This window comes from Amia ocellicauda, chromosome 5, assembly GCF_036373705.1.
Source record: "Amia ocellicauda isolate fAmiCal2 chromosome 5, fAmiCal2.hap1, whole genome shotgun sequence".
Classification (NCBI taxonomy): Eukaryota; Metazoa; Chordata; class Actinopteri; order Amiiformes; family Amiidae; genus Amia; species Amia ocellicauda.
The window spans coordinates 41,976,358-41,996,570 of record NC_089854.1 but is presented as its reverse complement, the minus strand read 5'-3'; the positions used below and the strand labels follow the sequence as shown (position 1 = coordinate 41,996,570).

Sequence of the window (20,213 nt, the reverse complement as noted above, 5' to 3'; positions counted from 1 at the left end):
AAGCAAACAAGCCAGTGCAGCAGTCAGGTAACAAGGGGCCCAGCTGACAAATCCGACAGTCAGACAAACAGAAGGCAGAAGTCAGTATTATTTTACTCCTGTTACTTATTCCGTGTTCGTTTTTTATTTTTTATTTTCTTTGAACGGTACATTTAAACTTTGTTCAGTGAGAAATGTACCATCAGTTCAGTTATTTACACTCTGACTTGGACAGACCAAAGTGGATACAGTAAGTCGCACAGCCTGGACCAGAACCTGTGTATTGTACATTTAACCAGCTTTTTACCTTTGTAACACAATCCATGGCCCAATTAACACAATTGTATACAAAGATGTGCATTAAAGAGTGTTGTTCCCAAAGCAGAAACAATAAATATTTCATTAAACATTTTATTTTCTTTAAAAAAAAACATTTTTTAAGCAAGTGGCTTTGTTTTATTGTATAGCAACAGTATTCTCCAGTGCACACTAACACTAACAATCTTATTCTTTTCAGTAACAATTAGTGATCATTATTTGCATGTATTGATTAAAAACAAATATTCAACATGCACCAGAAGCCTGTTTAACACATCTTTCTAAAGTGCAGTCCCAAGAAACTAGATCACCGTCATCAATGACAACAGCGTGATGCCCACCTGTAGAGATCGGCTTGGGTTATCCAGGGACAGCTAACTTAAGCTAGAGGGTGTGGCTCTTTAGTTAAAACTGAAATGATGCAGACAAACGTTTTCAATGCAACATTTCCTGTCATGTGTTTGTTTTCATAAATAAAATAACCAGAATCATTGTTCTGCAGGTTTGAGGACAGAATTCACTTGAAAAGCTGCCTGTTAAATCGATCTATAAAGAAAAGTACATAAAGAAGGGGTCACATAACCGCTTTACTTACAACAACCGTATAAAGCTGACGTACAAAAAACTCTCTGCATTTCATTCAGGTTCACTAAAAATTACATTGCCATTACGCTTTAAAAGACAAATTGACGTGTTTCCCTTTTGTAACACAGTAGGTCACAGTACATGCAGAATCACGCTGTTACCAGCTGTCACAGTTTAACAGACCATGTCATTGACAGTGAAAACATCTGGAGTAAGGTGTAGAAATGGCTCTCCTGCAAGGTGCTCAGTTTTCAAAAGATAGCTGATTATGGGGGAGTGCATTCTAAAATTAAACCGCTCCCGAGAGCATTAAACATTTATCAGAGCAGGTGCAACTCCGAACATACTTGGTACTCTTCCAATGTCAGCTCCTACCTGCACCCTGCTATAACCTCTCTTGTTTAATTCCCCTCAAATTCTGTTCAAGTGAGGGAAAGGAAACCTGGTGCCAGAAAGGATGCTAGCACATTAGGGGCCCTAAGCAGGAATATTTTGGGGGGCTCCATCATATGCAGACATAGTAAAAAATATTAAAAACAGTCAGTTTTTATATATATATATATATATATATATATATATATATATATTTGATCCAAATTTATTTCCTAGCTGCATTACAATACATGGCTGTATTAAAAAAAGATAGAGATAATGAGGTTTTATAATTTACACCTGATCTGGATAAGTGTGGCGGGAACTTACTCAGAATATGTAATCGTTTACTTACTAATTTATTGATATTTTCATGAATAATTGGTTTAATATGAAAAGAGCTGATTTTGCCAATTAAAACTGGCTAATTTACAATGCAATGATAGACCATTGCATTTCATCAAAAAATATAGCAGTTGTTTTCATGTCATGCACATGCATTACTTAAGATAATCACACAAAGGTGTCTTCATTATCTCACAACTGGGAGTGATCTCAGCCAAATATGGAAAATTCTGTTTTTCAGTGGTACAGAATGCAATCCGTAATCTGAGATATTAACAAGGGGAAATATCACTACACTTAAAATGAAAAAAAATAAATGTATTATTATTAGTAGTATTAGTATTATTTTTAAATGTTTTGGATCTAGTCTATATAAAGTCCATAAAGTGCATGCATTAAGTCTTCATTCCTGTCAGAAAGCAAACAATGTGCATAGACATTAATAACAATACATTAATGAGATCTGATATTATAATTGTTTTTTCGACAAAGCTGTTACACAAAACCACTACTCCATGTAGATGTGCCAGTAATAGATTACAGCATTAGTCACGCACACATTACCCAAAACCATGACAGAATTAATATTAAATAAAGGGGGTTGATTATAAGCTTGCTTTATATAATCAGGAAGGAAAGGCAGGCTTATTCTTGTTCTTCCTTCAGTATACAATTTGGCACCTTTCATTATTTGTGAAACCAAAAACAATATCTAAATAACCAATCAAAAGTAAAGGAAAAATGTAAAACAACGCTTACACCCCCCTCCCCCCAAAAAAAAAAACTTAAAAAAATTCAGTCAGATATATCAAATCATAATAATATTTTTTACATTCAGCACAGTCACATTATGATCATAGCACATTTATTCCTAGATATAAATCCGGTTTAGATTCTGCAGATTAATTCAACTTTTTAATAGAAAGAAGATAAAAACACACAAAATGCAGAAGATTCATGATTTTAGTAGGTATGAATATACTACATGTCTGCACAGCTGAGAGTTAATGATCCAAAAGCAGATCCTAACAGTTCTGCTCAAACCTTCTCTGTGATTCTTACCAATTTGCTCTTAGCTGTTCAGGTGCTAAGGGCAGGACACTTCTTGTTACCTGATGTTTACTTACCAACAGGAGTATTATGCCAGCGCTATAAAGTACACAAACTGTAAACAGATACACTGTCAGTATATATATATATATATATATATATATATAATATTTTAGGGACCTAATGGTAGCACTGCTGCAAAAAGCGTTAAAAGAACGCAACCACACTGTTTCCACAGCGTACTCACAATGAATCAATTCCCCTTTCTTAAACCTGCAATTCCAACCTAACCTGGCAGAGTAATTACTCTGATAGTTTAACTCCATGATACTCCATCTCCCTCTCTGGCTCCAAATCGAGCTGTGATCTGACAAAGCGCTGCAGACCAGTAACAATAAGTGTGTAAAAACCCCTACAGTGACACTACCATTTGCCAAGACAGAGTCTATTGGCAGCTCTGATTTCACGCAACATGTTGCTACTGCCCCGGGCAGTGTGCCTCCAGGAAGGGTATTATTTTTGGTACAATATTTTCCTCTGAGGGGTTGTGATGCTACACGAAGCATCTCCCAGCGCCTGTTCAATTCTGCGGTATAATCTAAAGTGAAAGGAGGAGGCCAGCACATCTCACTGGAGATTACACGGGTAATCCCTTTTTGATTGGTGTTCTAAGTGATGAAAACTGCTTCAGATTAGTATTAAAGCCTTTGAGCCCAGAGTCAGTCAAGCACAAAACAGTATGGGAAAAATGCCAAAAGAGGTATTCAGCACAAAGGCTGTGAAGGAAACAGCAGGTTAAACAATAAATGCCAGCTAGAAACTAAAAAGTGTCTGGGCAGAAAGGAAAAAAAAACAAAAAACTGTGTGCTTAGGCAAGACAAAACGAGTCTTATTTTCCCATGCTCCTATCTATTATTACTGTTTTTACAAAATATATTTTCAGTTCAATTCCTTGTAATCTATAGAAAACCAACCACAGAGTGCAAACCCAGAACATTTCTGCATATTCTAACATGAAATGATAATCACTTGTGAAATAAAGCATAATATATTCCATATATATTAGATTTTTTTGGTATTGATAAATTTCCACTCTCATCCCCTCAGTATATACAGTATATAGTTACACATAGGTAGATATATATATGATTAGATGTGATCTATATATAGATGATTAGAACCCAACTCATCTAATTTTCTCTAATTGTCCTATCCCACCCCCAGGCCACTCAAGTGCTAGGAGCTGAAATCTGCAGACTGTGAAAATGAATGACACTAGATATCGAGGTGTGGTATCAAGGCAGTGTTTAAAAAGATCCATATGTAAAACAGGCTTCAAAATGGCACTGAGCTTCATGGCTAGCAGTCACCTAATCCCAGGCAGTACGGCCTCCAGCTTTCACAGTTTAAAGGGCTGTTAAATCTGTAGGGAGGAAGTGGCTGTCTATCACAGGTCAGAGACTTTGCTTTTTTTTTATCCTGCTCATGCCATTTTTAAATCTCACATCATACCTTTGCCCCCCTGTATACTGCATGTCCCCCAGTTTGAACTTTGAGTTTATTTTGTTTCTCTTTTTCACTAATAGTAATTATTGGTCAATTAGATAAATTATCCTTGCATGATTTATCAGGCAAAAGTGGCTCTGAATAAGTTGTAGCCTACATTTTAAGAAAGACTTCTGATGCAATATATGTGACAATTATTTAAGCAGTATAATCGGGTGGGGGATTCAGTTTCCAAATGTAAGTGTTATGATGAAATTGTATAACAGGTGACGTGAGACCATTGTACAATGTGTTTATTAGCTAATTAGTCCACACGTAAATCTGGGGTAAAATTAATTAAATCTGCAGCAAAATGAGTCTTATGCTAATGAGTCTAAATATACATAAAAATATACATAAGCACCAGTTATTTAAATACAAATTAAATAGTGTTATTTCATATTATAATAAAATTAACCTAGCCAAATACAGATTTTAGTGGTGCCCTTAGACTGAAATACCAGAAAAAATTAAAATCAGCTGGTGACATTTCACTGTTTCTTAGCAAACAAGTTTACAAGACAAGAGCAGACCATTACCAGCTATCTGTTTGCTGCTTCAGATGGGATATGCCCTGGGTATAAAAATGAGGTTTTCAGGCTCGTCTCCCAGACCACAAGGGCAGGCTTTCTATTCCCCCAATACTGCCAGCAGCCCACAAAAATGCATGATTGTCAGTTACTTAAACACCCACAAATGTTGGCATTCCTATACATCTTTTTCTCTGTGCCTCTTTAATTACCTCCTTGAAAAAACACGTGGTTAAAAATGTGGTATTAAATCGGTCTTATTGCACCATTTGAGCTTGAAAGTATTTAAGCATCTTGAAATGATAAAAATGAAAGTGACACAGAGGGAGAAAACCATTGGAGGCTGTAGAACAGGGGGTTCCCAATGTCTGGTGATGGAGGGCCAATTTCCGGAGGTTGCATGGGATGGGGGGCAGCAGTAGAAAATGAACCACTGATGAAAACAAAATATGTCCAAAATCATACCTTTTAATTTCCTATACATTTCTGTTAAGGAACATTTATGAACTTTAATTGGTGTTCTATTATTTCCCCCCCATATTACATGTGCAATTTGTAACTGCACATTTTTTCAGAAAGTGTAAAAATATAGTAAAGATTCAGAAAAGAGGGGGTTGAAGGTTAGCTTTGAGGGTCCGCACCAAACATCCTCGAGGGTTGCATTTGGCCCCTGGGCTGCACTTTAGGGACCCCTGCTGTAGAAGATCAAAATTCTTACCCTTGTGTATCCACTGCCCCACAGCCCAAACCCACTTTGCCAATTCACAGCCCTGAATAAGGTGTCCTCTTAGTTCGTTGGGCTCTTGAAACAGAATCAAAGTTCGTTCACAGATACAGCAACTTCATCTCACAGTTGAAAAAACATATACTTAGAAACAAGACCAGATACACTTTCCTTGTTTCATGTAACATCTGGGATGCCAAGAGCAAAGCAATTACCAGTGTGCCTTCTCAGTCAATTAATGCAGAAAATGGTCTTTGGCAAGTTCCCCAATTAAAACATACTCTATATGCGGTTTAATTAAGTCTATCTCATGCCAGGTAAAATGCATGGAAAAGATGTGTTTGTAATTTGCAGGACAAGTTTAAAACAAAACCATTAAGAGTCTGTCACTCTTTCCTTTAGGGAAACAATACTCATTAGAAATGTGTTTTTCCCTCCCATAAAGAAACTATGGTTGTCAGTGGAACCTGGGAGTTTTATTATAAAAGGGTTATGAATACTGAAGATGGAGCACAGCCAACCACAATGGGACAACATGCTGATTACCTGAATTGGAGATACATTTGGCCTACATGATGGACGTACCAAATGCAGAGTTTACAGGGTCCATTACATTTGGTTTTCAGAAGAGGTAGCAAGCTGCTCTTCCAGTCACTGGTCCTCTCCCGCCTGAACTACTGCAACTCCCTCCTGGCCAGCCTGCCTGCAACTACTACCCGGCCGCTCCAGCTAATCCAGAACTCTGCAGCTCGTCTGATATTCTCTCTGCCCCGTTTCGTACACGCTACTCCACTGCTCCACTCCCTCCACTGGCTCCCAATACCGGCACGCATTCAGTTCAAGACACTGACCCTCACCTACTGCTGTCTCGACCACACTGCACCAAGTTACCTTCAGACACTCGTCTCTCCATACATCCCCTCCAGACCACTGCGGTCTTCTGGTGCCAGAAGACTAACTCTGCCTCCTCACCACTCTCCTTCCTCCAGAGCCGCTCCTTCTCATCCCTGGCCCCTAAATGGTGGAACGACTTTCCCACCAAAGTCAAAACAGCAGAATCCTTGACCTCCTTCCGGCGCTTACTCAAGAAACATCTTTTCAGACAGTACTTATAATATTAGTCCTTTTAATCCCTGTTAGATAGCACTTCACAGAGTTTTATTATGCTTCTTGTGTTTTTGATTGTTTTCCTCCTTGCTCCCTTTCCCGTAGCCCTTGACTGTGACCCTACATCTTAACAGCACTTAGTTTTTACTGTCCAGAATGTATGACCTCATTTACTGTACTTGCCTGTGTAAATTGGAAGTTGTAAAATGTATAATATTTTGAATTGCTATGTTTAATGAAAATTGAATTTGTAATGTTTGATGCCTTGTACTTAACTGTATTTTTGCACTTTGTATTGCACTTATGTTGTAAGTCACCCTGGATAAGGACGTCTGCCAATAAATAATAATAATAATAATAATAATAATAATAATAATAATAATAATAATAATAATAATAACAAACAGCTGTTCCTCTTGCCCTGACAAGCTGTGGTGTGTGAAGGAAGGCGTTTGTACAGGAGTTGAGCAGCAACACTTTGAATTAATGCCTTTGGTCCCACCGTCTGGTTAAGGTTGATGGGAGGAAAGCAGGTTTGGTCTGCTCAAAATTCCTGATCAAGTGGACAGGATATTAAAGTGGCATCCTCTCTGAAGTCATCCTTTGCAGGTTATAGCCACAGATCTAATTCCTGAATATAACAGGACAGAGGACAGAGGACAGGTCCCCACTGAAGTTTCATCCACCTTAGTGTTGGCCTTTGAGATTTGTCTGTAGGCTCCACACAATGTAGACAATCAACTTTCTATATTAAACACTTATTAGAAAGAGGATGCTGTGATATTGGTAACGGACATTTTATGCTATATGCTTTGGTTTGGGAGTCCGGTAAGGGAAGGGAAAGGTCAAGGGGAAATGGCTTTTATCCACTATCCACAGAGACCTCACAAGATTGCAATTTATTTCTGTAATTTATGATGATCTAGGATTATTCTTACACATTAGTAAAATGCTGAGGGGATCAACCCTTTAGGCAGCACACAAACTAAGTGTATGAATAATGAAATTATGAAACTTCACTCCAATGTCAGCTGGATAAATGGGGATAAACAATCTTCAAAACAATATTACAAAGCTCTATGTGTACATTTTAAGCTTATATCATGTCTGTCATTTCTTTATAGCTGCAAGTAACAATATAAGAATATATATATAGAGAGACATTGAAATGACTACACGCCAATAAAGAAATTAACAGAATTGGTATTGGTGGTGTAACAGCATTAATGTAAAATGGTACAAGAAAGCGTTGTTAAGCTTGCAACAAATGCCGTAAGAAATCATCTCATTGGCTGATAGTGTGCGATTCTGTGTGAATGTGCACGTGTGTCCTGCAGCTGGCCTGATTGGATGTGTGAGCGATTGTAGTGTATGTACATAACTACATGACCACTCCGCATCCTATAATTCTTAGGAGTCATCTCTTTTGCTATCCTTTCAATTCCCCAAGGAGATTTGCTTTGAAAGTTAAAGACCACAATTTGTCAAAGCACATTGACGTTGCTGTCAGCTCCCTCCCACCTGGGGCGCTTTGAGCTTGACATTCTCCATAGCCCAATCGATGTGCAGAGCTCAAACGCTGCTGCAGACAGATCAATAACTTGCTGAAACAAATATGATGAGCCATTATCTTCTTATTACAATCAATTAAATGTGCAGAAGTCAGAATGCCAGAAAGGCAAAAGAAAGATCAGGTTCTGCCAATGCAATAAATCCAAGATCCCAATTCAAGTTAGTTTTTGAAGCATGAAACCATAAAGACGCTTTTGTTTCATATGCCGCTGCTAAAAGGTGATGCATTCATAACTTTTGGTGCTTTTATCTTAATATCCAAGTTAGTGATACATGCATACTTTATTTTAAATTGAACAGATTACAGTTTAAAAAAAAAAAAATATATATATATATATATATATATATATATATATATATCCAAACTATTAATTTTAATATCCATAAAATCAAAGTCCAGCATTGTCCAATTCAACACCCAATAACATAATCATTGTATTTTTCTCAACATTAATTAAACTAGAAAAACCACACAGTTAAAGTATTCAAAATGCCTCTCAAGCATGGGAAAACTTGGGTATGAAGAAATCTTCATCGATATTTTATTTAACAAAAGGGAAGAGACTAAAAGCAAATGTATGCAGACAGATAAAACATCCCATAGCTAGGGTTTTTGTCATAGAACCCCTTAGTCAGATTGTGGTGCTTTGTTTAAGCCAAGCTTAAACAATCTGTTGCAGAGGCAGAAATTTGCATGTTCCAAATTGTTAGGTTTTGAGCTGCAGAAACGTGAAAAGTTAAAAACTAAATTTGCTTGGGCACAATATTTGAATGTAACCTTTAAGTTAACAAGGAGAAGCAATCACATAAGGCTTCAGGCTTCCTTGTTGGATATCTTGTTGGGTTAAAAAAAACATTAATCAGGTATCACCTTCTACACCCAAAAATAGCTGCTTTTTTCTTCTCAGCTTTGGCCTTTCTAAGAGGAATGCGAACCAGTATTAACCTGCCTCAGGTGCCAATGCAGATTTTCCACAACACCGGACAGCCTTTTCGGAGGAAATGTGGGGAGACATAATTTATCTCCATAGAACACGAGTGCAGATGTTCATTCTAATCATACATCTGGAAACATTTCAGAAATTAGTTCCTTTATTTATTTTTTCTCTCACCCACGATTGCATGTGAAACCTACAGTAAAAGATACTCTTTAAACGCTGCATTACATTTTCTGTTGTATTAAGAGTAGCTGTCAGTGAGGATAAAAAACTTTTTGTCAAATACATGTGTATAAAAGGAATAATAAAATAACACAATGTAGGCATAAATCCTGTTTCACAATAGTACCCTAAATGAGGGGCAGTATAATACTATGCCTAAGCCTAGTATTTATCCTCCTACTAAAGTCTCAACTTTATGGGCAATTCTTTTCTATTTAACTTTCCTGTTATTAAACAGATATGCAGTAATAAAAAGCTTCAGCCACTTCACAAAGAAATCCATTAACATGTAGATAATGTGATCACTATACTGCCAACCTGATCAGTTGTGAAGTGTTAGATTATCTTCTTTATGATTCTTATCTCAGTTGTTTTTTAATGTGATTCACTCCAATCCAATCCAAAGATTGGCAGCACAAAACACCTCCCATGACTTCAAATGAAGTATTAGACATGGATACCTGATTACAGCATTTGACTTAAATGTACACAGCTGAGCAACTAATGGAAAAAATAATGGAAATGTTTAACTTAAATAGTTTTAAACAAACAACTCAGTGAAGTTCAAATAGGAGCCGGGCACTGTAATTGGTTTGAGCATGAGACAGATATTACTAGATATAACCCCAGACTTAATCCAGACGATGGGTCTGCATGCAGAAAATCAAAACCAAAAGTGAAACCAACGATACTGTGGCTTGACACCTAACTTAATGGACTAATGTTAGGTCAAGACACTGACCCTCACCTACTGCTGTCTCGACCAGACTACACCTTGTTACCTGCAGACCCTCATCTCTCCATACATCCCCTCCAGACCGCTGTGGTATTCAGGTGCCAGAAGACTAACCCTGCCTCCTCTCCACTCCCCTTCCTCCATAGCCCACTCCTTCTCATCCCTGTCCCCTAAGTGGTGCAACGACCTTCCCACTGAAGTCAAAACAGCAGAGTCCCTGCTAGTCCCTGCTTAAATAGTGTTAAGTCCATGGCCTGCTCATAAATTCCCTTCCTGTGATGTTTATTCTTCTCAGAAAAGGTGATTCGAGGAACACACTCTGGCTAGAGACGGATTTGCCAACTTTTCTATTACTGTTTTGATTAAACTGTAATATTGGATGACAGTCTGTCAAGCTTTTTCATTTACTCAACGCAGTCCCTTGCCATGATACATGATACCCACAAACAGGATATCACTCTCGTCAATGGCCAGAGAGCTCCACAGAGACTGCGGGTCATCCATGCTCAAGACCCAGTTTCCCCCAGAAAGTTATGAGCTGCCGTTCTGGCAAGGAAACTTTGTATTTTATGACTTTAGCTGACAGACTCGACTATTTGGGTTCAACAGTTCAGAAGTAAGCATCACAAACAAGGTACCTGCAGGGCTTCTAATAAATTAAGGAGTTGCTGGCCAGTGTAAGTGATCTTTGACTCACAAAGATAGGAGACGATGAAAGGAAATAAATGCTTTTCAGCCCATCATACCTAGATATCCAGCATGTAGGACCATGAAAACAGTTTCCTATGACTATAAAGAAATAAATAATACCAAAAAACTGTATTTTATAACAAACGATTAGAATTAATTCAAATACCAATTAATAATACGCAGTATAGAGATACAGTATTGAATACAAACAAAATCGTATTTTTAAAATTGCAGGTGGTGTGGGCTTCTAAGAAAACCAGAATACAAAATGTGGAAGGAAATATATCCGCATCCACATTGAAGATAATGTTTATTTTGCTATTTTATGCATACTACAGTATTTGGAATAATGTATCAAGTTTGGTGTGGCATAACTATACCAAAGCAAGGAATGTTTTTGGAGGGGTTTGGTTTTTAACATATGGAATTAAAAATTAAAAACATACACTGTTTTTGAATTCATGTTTTTTTCGTGTATGTTTTCACATATTTGCACTTCACCACTCAGACACTATCCACCGGCATACCGCTAATGTGGATGCAAGCTTAAACACACCGATACCTGCAGTACAGAGGGGGAGGAGGGAAGGTGGGCATTGCAAAGATGTATTCCTAGGTTAGGGGAGGTGGTTGTTTTTTCCTCTTTGCTATTTTGATAAATGACTTGTCATTTCACAGAGATGACTAACAGCAAACACAATTTATTAAGCCCACTAGGCAAAACCATGTGAAATTATATGGGCGGGCTGTGGTGGACTGCCCCACGGGTACTGTTGGTCTAATCCATCTTCCTCCACCTTTAATTTTTTTTAAAGGAACCATATTTTACCTGCAAATCAAACCCAAGTCAGAATGAAAATGTTGACTTGGGTCATCTGTCTGACCTTGATGAAAGAACTGCGTAGGAACAAAGCAGGTTTGCGCAATAGGGTCTGTGTCATAATGGACAAAGACTGCACTGAAACAAAAGTACAGACGAACTAATATAGGACAAGCAACAATGTAAATGAGAAAGATTAGTAGACCACAGCTATCTTTATCCATTGTGAAATATGTGCACAATCCACAACCAGTTATGAAAAAGTATAAACAGTAATTACATATAAGGACCTTAAGCAAGAATCCCAAGCTGCAGTCACTATAGCCAATAAAAAACAGTATAGCTCTCTGTGATGATATTTTCACCATCTACCCCCAGAGGAGAAAGTATCTGGAAAATAGGGTCAGAAACATTTTCATTACTTTTGACATCAGCATTAGGGAGAGAAATGGTTCAATATGGGAAACCATTATGCTCTAACTGATATAATATTTCAAGAGATTCTATGTAGTCTCATCAAGATGGGTTACCAGCTGTGCAACAGTATGTGTTGTGCATTTTTAAGGTTTAATTTACCATTACTTTTGATCCAACGCAATCCACGGCAATCCACGCGTGTGCCGTTTCTAATTTATGATAACGCAAATATATTAGATTTTCTTTATAATTATGACCTAGTATTTTCAAAATCACAGGCCTATACTAACAATGACAAAAAGTACAATTCTAAAAGCTACAGCAAGATGGCATTCTTCTTATACATGGACAGATCCCAGCCAGCCTCACTGTTCAAACAGCTCCAAGTCTGCAAATGTGTCTCTTTGTAGACCTGGGAGCACACATCCACATATTTAAACACATACATGCAAAATTCTCTCCAAGACTAAAAACCTAAAGCTTAAAACCAAAGAAGCGTCCTATCACATCACGGCATTGCATATCCATGGCAACAAAACAGCCTGCTCCAGCTATGTTTGTCTGTACATCATTTAACCACATGGATCTATGGCCTGGCTCATTCAGAGACAGACCAGTATTATGGAAAGTAGCCCTTTGCGTATTTTTAAGCCTCCTTTGTCTAATATTTACAAGTGTTGTGTATTTTTTAAAATTTCTTCAAATTAGCCTTTTCTTTAAGACCCAATGGACAAAAAATAATTCCAAGTGTTCTCTGTTCTTGACTAAAGGAAATCGCCAGGAATATACTGACTTTGGAGTCTGTCTAAGAAGAATACTCATCTGAATAGAGTAAACAAAAATACATTCAAAAACCAACAAGAAATATTTGACTAATTCACAGCAGAAAGTAAAAAGCTCTCTTATTGAATAACATCTTCAAGTTTCCCTTCAAATTACTTATACACACTTAGTAGTAAATGATGGAAAAAACCTATGTCCACTAATCCCCACCACAACCTGAATGTCTACAGGGATAGTTAAAAATTCATGAAGATTGTATTCTGTCAATCACCATTAATATTACAAACTGGCCAATAGTTACAAAAACAGAATCTCTCCAATTCTGTCAATGTGTTTATAATGCATTAGGTTAAGTTGAAAGTAATCCTTACCAACATTACTATCACACAGTGCAGTTTTTCATGGTTTGACTGATTAACAAAACACAATGGACAAATCCACTGTAAGTAAAAGAAAACGAGACAAACTAAGCAAGTTACATGACAATTTGGTGTTTCTGATCAGTACAAAAGCTTGTATAGACCCATTTATTTTGAAAGGGTGTGCACAATTTTTCCTTTGGCTGTGATTTCTACATTTCTACAAGTGACACAGGTTGCAAGCCATACACTGAAAAAAGAACGACAGAAGACATACCACTGTTATGCTTATAAATAGTTTCTTGTAGAGACTTTGACCCTAACTCTTAAAAAAATTACTAGTTACTGGAACCCTGACCATACATAAAATAAAACTAATCACTTGTGAACAGAATGACCAACCTGTAATTTAACAAAATCCCTGCTAATATATTTGTCTCTTCCCAGATGCAGTTTTCTACAGTTCTTATGTCAACTGCAGTGGGCTTAAACCTAGAGGTGCACAGTTATTTCAAGGGAGGACAGGAAATGACTGATGATGCATTACAAAGCAAACAGAGGCTGACCTTTACATGTTTTCCCATCAGGCTGCAGGGTAAACCCGACTGGACAACTGCACCGCACTCCAGTAGCTGTGTCTTTGCAAGTTCTGTCACAGCCTCCATTGTTGACAGCACAGGTTTCTAAAAAGGAGACCGCAATGTGGAAAGGAAGGGGGAGAGAGAGAGAGAGAGAGAGAGAGAGAGAGAGAGAGAGAGAGAGAGAGAAATGCATATTACTATTACATTTCAGAATTGATGTATGGTTAAATTTAAGATTCAAACATGATTTAAACAAGATTCAAATATGAAAAACAAATTCTGACTAGGTAATATGATTTGTTGTTCATCTTATATCATGTATATATACTTTAGTATGTCCGTTTTATTGTATTTAGTTAATTTTTTGTGTCTGTTATCTTAAACATCAGGAGTAAGTTTAAAGTAATTAACATAAATACATTTATGATTAAGACATCTGAACATATATTTCAAGTAAATGATGAGGGTATCTTCATCCTTGTTTGTAACCAACCAGGAAAAACAAAACAAACAAAAAAACAGCACTACGCGAAAGCATTTAACTGACAAAGAAAAATGCTTAGAGAGTTAGTCAGGTGATCCAGGTTTGTAAGCACTTCTGAAATGTAATGTCTTCCTTTAACTGCAAGAGAAATACATTATTGGGAAAATATGTCACTATTTTCATACAATCAGTTAAAACAAAGCCAAATGAATGGGATCATCTGTACCAAATTCAATGGTATCTGATTAAGCCCCAGTTTAGGTCAAAACTCAAAACCTCAAACCATCAAGAACTCGGTTTTGCATTTGTAATTGATGGGGGGGTTGAAGTTTTGGTTTAATCTGTGCCGAAATCAGAAGTGCCTGCAAGCTTTGGCATTCCTGTGATCGTGATACTATCCTTAGCATACCAATACGGATTTGCACAGGTTGTTGACCATGTTCTACATTGAATTTAGACTACATGATGCCATCTTTACACAGTATCAGATCACAAGCACTGTGTTATCAGAGATCCCCTTGTATGCTCTCTGCTCCAGTGTCCCATATTAGAATATACCTGTATTATTGCATTCAGCTCCATCCTATAACCTGTTATATTACTGTACTTAGCTTTGCACATTTTTCACACTTACACTTACTTTAAGTTTATAATATTTATTGCATATGTATTTGCTCAAAATGCCACATGTTCTATCAGATTTTAAGAGACAATGATTTTGGAATAGAAAAAAAATAATTATAGAGGGGGAAGGTAAATAAATATTTTTGCACTTTACTTTAACTGGAATAGAAAATAAACTTCACATAGAATGGAAGATTCAAATATTGCCAGATGTAGTAAGACTTTAAAATGCCAAGCTTTTCTCAAGTTCAATTAAAATATTGCATTAAATGGCAAAGGACACACACACAACCCACATGCCTTGCAAATGCTCTTTTGCATATATAAAACTGGAATTTAATAACAGAAAATGGGGTGTCCAAGTCCAAGGGCTGAATTAGATTCCTAGGGCACTTATTTTAACCTATGAAACCAGCATTGTCCTCTAAATAATTCCCCATTTACACAGACTAATCAGCTCCCATCAACCCATTGGAAAGCACTGGGTAAACGCTGAAGCTAAACACATTGCCACATGCTCAAGTCACTGATTTCACTGTATGAGTTACTTTCCTGGACAGCAACAGTATTCTGTTATTCTGTAACCATGAGATAATGATGCTTAACCCATGGTAAAAATGGATTACCTTTGCAATCTCTCTCCTCCCTGGGAATCCCTTACAGATTATTGTTATTTTAATTGTTTCTCACTTCTTGACTACATTTTCACACTAAACCTATGAGAGAGTTTTTCCTGACCAGGTGTTTACTACCATCTCTGCTGGAAACTCTGCAGTCTGACTTCTGTCCTGGTCTATAGGTGCTGCTCTTACTAGGCACATTTACACAGCCCTTTCTGACCCAGATCAAATGCATTGGTACCATTTGATCAGGATCAGAAATGGTAGTGTAAACGCTCGGCAATCAGATCAAATGTACATCTCAGGGAGATGGTACAGATCCGGATCAAATGCATCAGTAGCATTTGATCCTGGCAGTGTAAACGCTCGACCGGCTCAAGTTCCGGCATGCACTGGAGCAGCATGTGTTTTAGGGGAGCAGACAAACAGCCTTCACATCTGTGGAGCAGATAAGAGAACATTTCCCTACTGCCCGTATTATACATAAAATAACAACCCAGCTAACACACAATGTTGCCACAACGTAAATTACGTTGCTACAAAATAATGTGAAAAAATATGCAAATGCATTGGGTTTACTTTTTATAATAATTCGTAACGAGATAAATACAATGTTCAATACAGCCCTGTGATCTAAAATACTAATTTAATATATACATATCATTACATTTGTTCTGACGTGCTAATGCAGCAGTGTTTTAAAGGCAGGAGGCAGACATGCATCTTTGGAGCAGAAGAGACCCTTCCCTACTTCCCTTATTACAAATAAAATATTGTTAAAATTAACACTAAATGGCTTATTAATTTATCTTGGCAAAAAATATAGAATTGTATTTTAATTTAAAATGCTTCGGCTCTGAAAAATATGCAAGTGCATTTGTTTTACTAATAATTTGTAATTAAATAAAGGGACATTTTTCGATATAGCTGTGTTCTAAAGAACTAATTTAATATATGCACATAATGAAGTTCGGACTTGTGTGCTAGTGCGCATGCGAGGACCAGTGTGGTGGCTGTAAGTTGATCCCGATCAAATGGCGGTGTAAACGTAACACAATCGATCGTGATCAAATATTCCGATGCATTTGATCTGGATCAGAAATTGCAGTGTAAATTTGCCTACTGTTACAGACTTTGATCTCTGTTCATCCATTCATCCTTCACCTTCTCCTGTAATGGCAGTGTACTGCAAATGTTTCTCATCAAAAAACACTCCACACTTGACCATTCTGTTATCTTCCCCTCTCTTTTTGCCCTGAAAATTTGGGCCCATGTCTTTTACCTGTCTGTCTGCTCTTTTCACATTTTCCCAGGTGTGTCTCTCTTTTTGCTGTGTCCTCTCTACAAGAAAAACTTGTATATATACTTTTATATTGATTTATATTGATTAACTTACTTCATTAAAAAGCTGGTGCTTTTTCGATGACTTAAATGAGGACTTAACATCTTCTGTTCCAGTCCAGGTAAATTGCAATTCAAAGTGTGCGATAACACTGTTTCCGCATTTGCTGTATACTTTTGCTTATGTGGCAAGGTTTCACTTGGTTCATAAGAACATAAGAACATAAGAAAGTTTACAATCTAGAGGAGGCCATTAGACCCATCGTGCTCGTTTGGTGTCCATTAATAATTAAGTGATTCAAGTATGGGCTCAAATTAGCGCCATAAGTATCGCATTAAAAAAAATAATAATCACATACAAAAAAAAAATATTGTTAAAAAAAAAAAAAAACTTGAGAAAAAATTGATGTTGAGATCAAAAATAAAAATATCGAATGCAAAATTTTTTGAATTGTAAACAAAAAAATGTATCGAAGGCAAAAAAAAAAAAAAAAAACATGATAGCAAAACTCGCCTGCAGTCCCTGTCTTTGCTTGCGATGTTGCAATTTCTGCTTTCGCCACCAGTTTCTTTGCTTTCGATTTTTTTTTTTCGTTACGAGTTTTGGCACTGTTTTGTCGTGAGGGTGGGATATACAGGGAGGCATGGATCCTGGGTCTCCATTGGTCCAGCAGGTTTGAGTGATGGTTCTTCCTAACCCAATCAGTGATCATCGTATTCATTAGGAGCATGTGATGTCCCAGCTTATGTGTAGGTAAGAAACACACACACACACATACATACATGCACACTATACAGTGAGGGAAAAAAGTATTTGATCCCCTCCTGATTTTGTATGTTTGCCCACTGACAAAGAAATGATCAGTCTATAATTTTAATGGTAGGTGTATTTTAACAGTGACAGACAGAATAACAACAAAAAAATGCAGAAAAACGCATTTCAAAAAAGTTATAAATTGTTTTGCATGTTAATGAGGGAAATAAGTATTTGACCCCTTCGCCTTAGTACTTGGTGGCAAAACCTTTGTTGGCAATCACAGAGGTCAGACGTTTCTTGTAGTTGGCCACCAGGTTTGCACACATCTCAGGAGGGATTTTGTCCCACTCCTCTTTGCAGATCCTCTCCAAGTCATTAAGGTTTCGAGGCTGACATTTGGCAACTCGAACCTTCAGCTCCTCCACAGATTTTCTATGGGATTAAGGTCTGGAGACTGGCTAGGCCACTCCAGGACCTTAATGTGCTTCTTCTTGAGCCACTCCTTTGTTGCCTTGGCTGTGTGTTTTGGGTCATTGTCAAGCTGGAACACCCATCCACGACCCATTTTCAATGCCCTGGCTGAGGGAAGGAGGTTCTCACCCAAGACTTGATGGTACATGGCCCCGTCCATCGTCCCTTTGATGCGGTGCAGTTGTCCTGTCCCCTTAGCAGAAAAACACCCCCAAAGCATAATGTTTCCACCTCCATGTTTGACGGTGGGGATGGTGTTCTTGGGGTCATTCCTCCTCCTCCAAACACGGCGAGTTGAGTTGATGCCAAAGAGCTTGATTTTGGTCTCATCTGACCACAACACTTTCACCCAGTTCTCCTCTGAATCATTCAGGTGTTCATTGGCAAACTTCAGACGGGCCTGTACATGTGCTTTCTTGAGCAGGGGGACCTTGCGGGCGTAGTGTGTTACCAATTGTTTTCTTGGTGACTATGGTCCCAGCTGCCTTGAGATCATTAACAAGATCCTCCCGTGTAGTTCTGGGCTGATTCCTCACCGTTCTCATGATCATTGAAACTCCACGAGGTGAGATCTTGCATGAGCCCCAGACCGAGGGAGACTGACAGTTATTTTGTGTTTCTTCCATTTGCGAATAATCGCACCAACTGTTGTCACCTTCTCACCAAGCTGCTTGGCGATGGTCTTGTAGCCCATTCCAGCCTTGTGTAGGTCTACAATCTTGTCCCTGACATCCTTGGACAGCTCTTTGGTCTTGGCCATGGTGGAGAGTTTGGAATCTGATTGATTGATTGCTTCTGTGGACAGGTGTCTTTTATACAGGTAACGAGCTGAGATTAGGAGCACTCCCTTTAAGAGAGTGCTCCTAATCTCAGCTCGTTACCTGTATAAAAGACACCTGGGAGCCAGAAATCTTGCTGATTGATAGGGGATCAAATACTTATTTCCCTCATTAACATGCAAATCAATTTATAACTTTTTTGAAATGCGTTTTTTCTGGATTTTTTTGTTGTTATTCTGTCTCTCACTGTTAAAATACACCTACCATTAAAATTATAGACTGATCATTTCTTTGTCAGTGGGCAAACGTACAAAATCAGCAGGGGATCAAATACTTTTTTCCCCTCACTGTATATATGCACAGTCACCTACAAAATTACTGGCGCCATTGATAAAGATGCGAATAAAGGCTGTATGAAATAAACACGTAATATGTAGAAAGCGACTGTCCACAACTTTTATTAAAAGCATGCTTTGTTTATAATTAAATTCCATGTAGTTGCTCCACTCAGTCTGGGTCAGTCAGTGCTGAAGTCAGATGTGTTGCAGAGTGACTGTCAGACCAGCCCACCCTGATCACTGATTGGGTTAGGAAGAACCGTCACTCAAACCTATTGTTTACAATAAAAAAAAAAATCGAATGTGATTCATATGGCGCTAATTTGAACCCATATTCAAGGATCCTATCCAGTCTATTTTTGAATGTTCACAAATTTTCAGCTTCAACCACATCACTGGAGAGTTTGTTCCAGATTGTGACAATTCTCTGTGTGAAGAAGTGTCTCCTGTTTTCCGTCTTGAAAGCCTTGAAGCCCAATTTCCATTTGTGTCCCTGGATGCGTGTGTCCCTGCTGATTTGGAAAAGCTCCTCTGGTTTGATGTGGTCGATGCCTTTCATGATTTTGGAGACTTGAATCAAGTCCCCACATAGTCTCCTCTGTTCCAGGGTGAAAAGGTTCAGTTCCTCAGTCTCTCAGTAGGACATTCCCTTCAGACCTGGAATAAGTCTGGTTGCTCTCCTCTGAACTGCCTCTAGAGCAGCAATACCTGTCTTGAAGTGTGAAGCCTGCTGGTGTGCTTAGTTACTAACCTCAAGCCAAATTAAATGTTAGGGTGTGCTGTTTTGATGAGAGACATTTGCAGTACACTGCTAATAAAATATACGCTCTGTTGCATTTGACTGCGGCAATAGAGAGCAAATAGCAAATCAATAGTTAACTCCACTTCATTTTCTCTCAGATATTTTTTATTTTTTATTGACCATTCTACTCAAAATGTATTTTTATACTTTTTAGTTGCCATAGTTAAAGGTAACATTCAATTGAATATTTTAAACAATAACTTCAAAATGTTTATCATCCAAGATAATCATCACTTCATCAATTACGATACTTAAGATGAACATATTTCTTAAGACTAAGAAACATACAGGAAGTTATGGAGAACTATAATATAAACATATATA

General features: G+C 37.7%; 1 protein-coding gene across 2 annotated transcripts in view; it reads right to left on the bottom strand.

Annotated features, from left to right (window-relative positions):
* The window catches only part of scube1 (signal peptide, CUB domain, EGF-like 1), a 127,164-nt gene that overhangs the window by 33,247 nt on the left and 73,704 nt on the right, over positions 1–20,213 (bottom strand). For both annotated transcript variants that reach the window (XM_066705259.1, XM_066705260.1), the window contains one exon: positions 13,659–13,775. In XM_066705259.1, the coding sequence (XP_066561356.1) occupies positions 13,659–13,775 (117 nt within the window). The remainder of the gene's footprint in view (positions 1–13,658; positions 13,776–20,213) is intronic.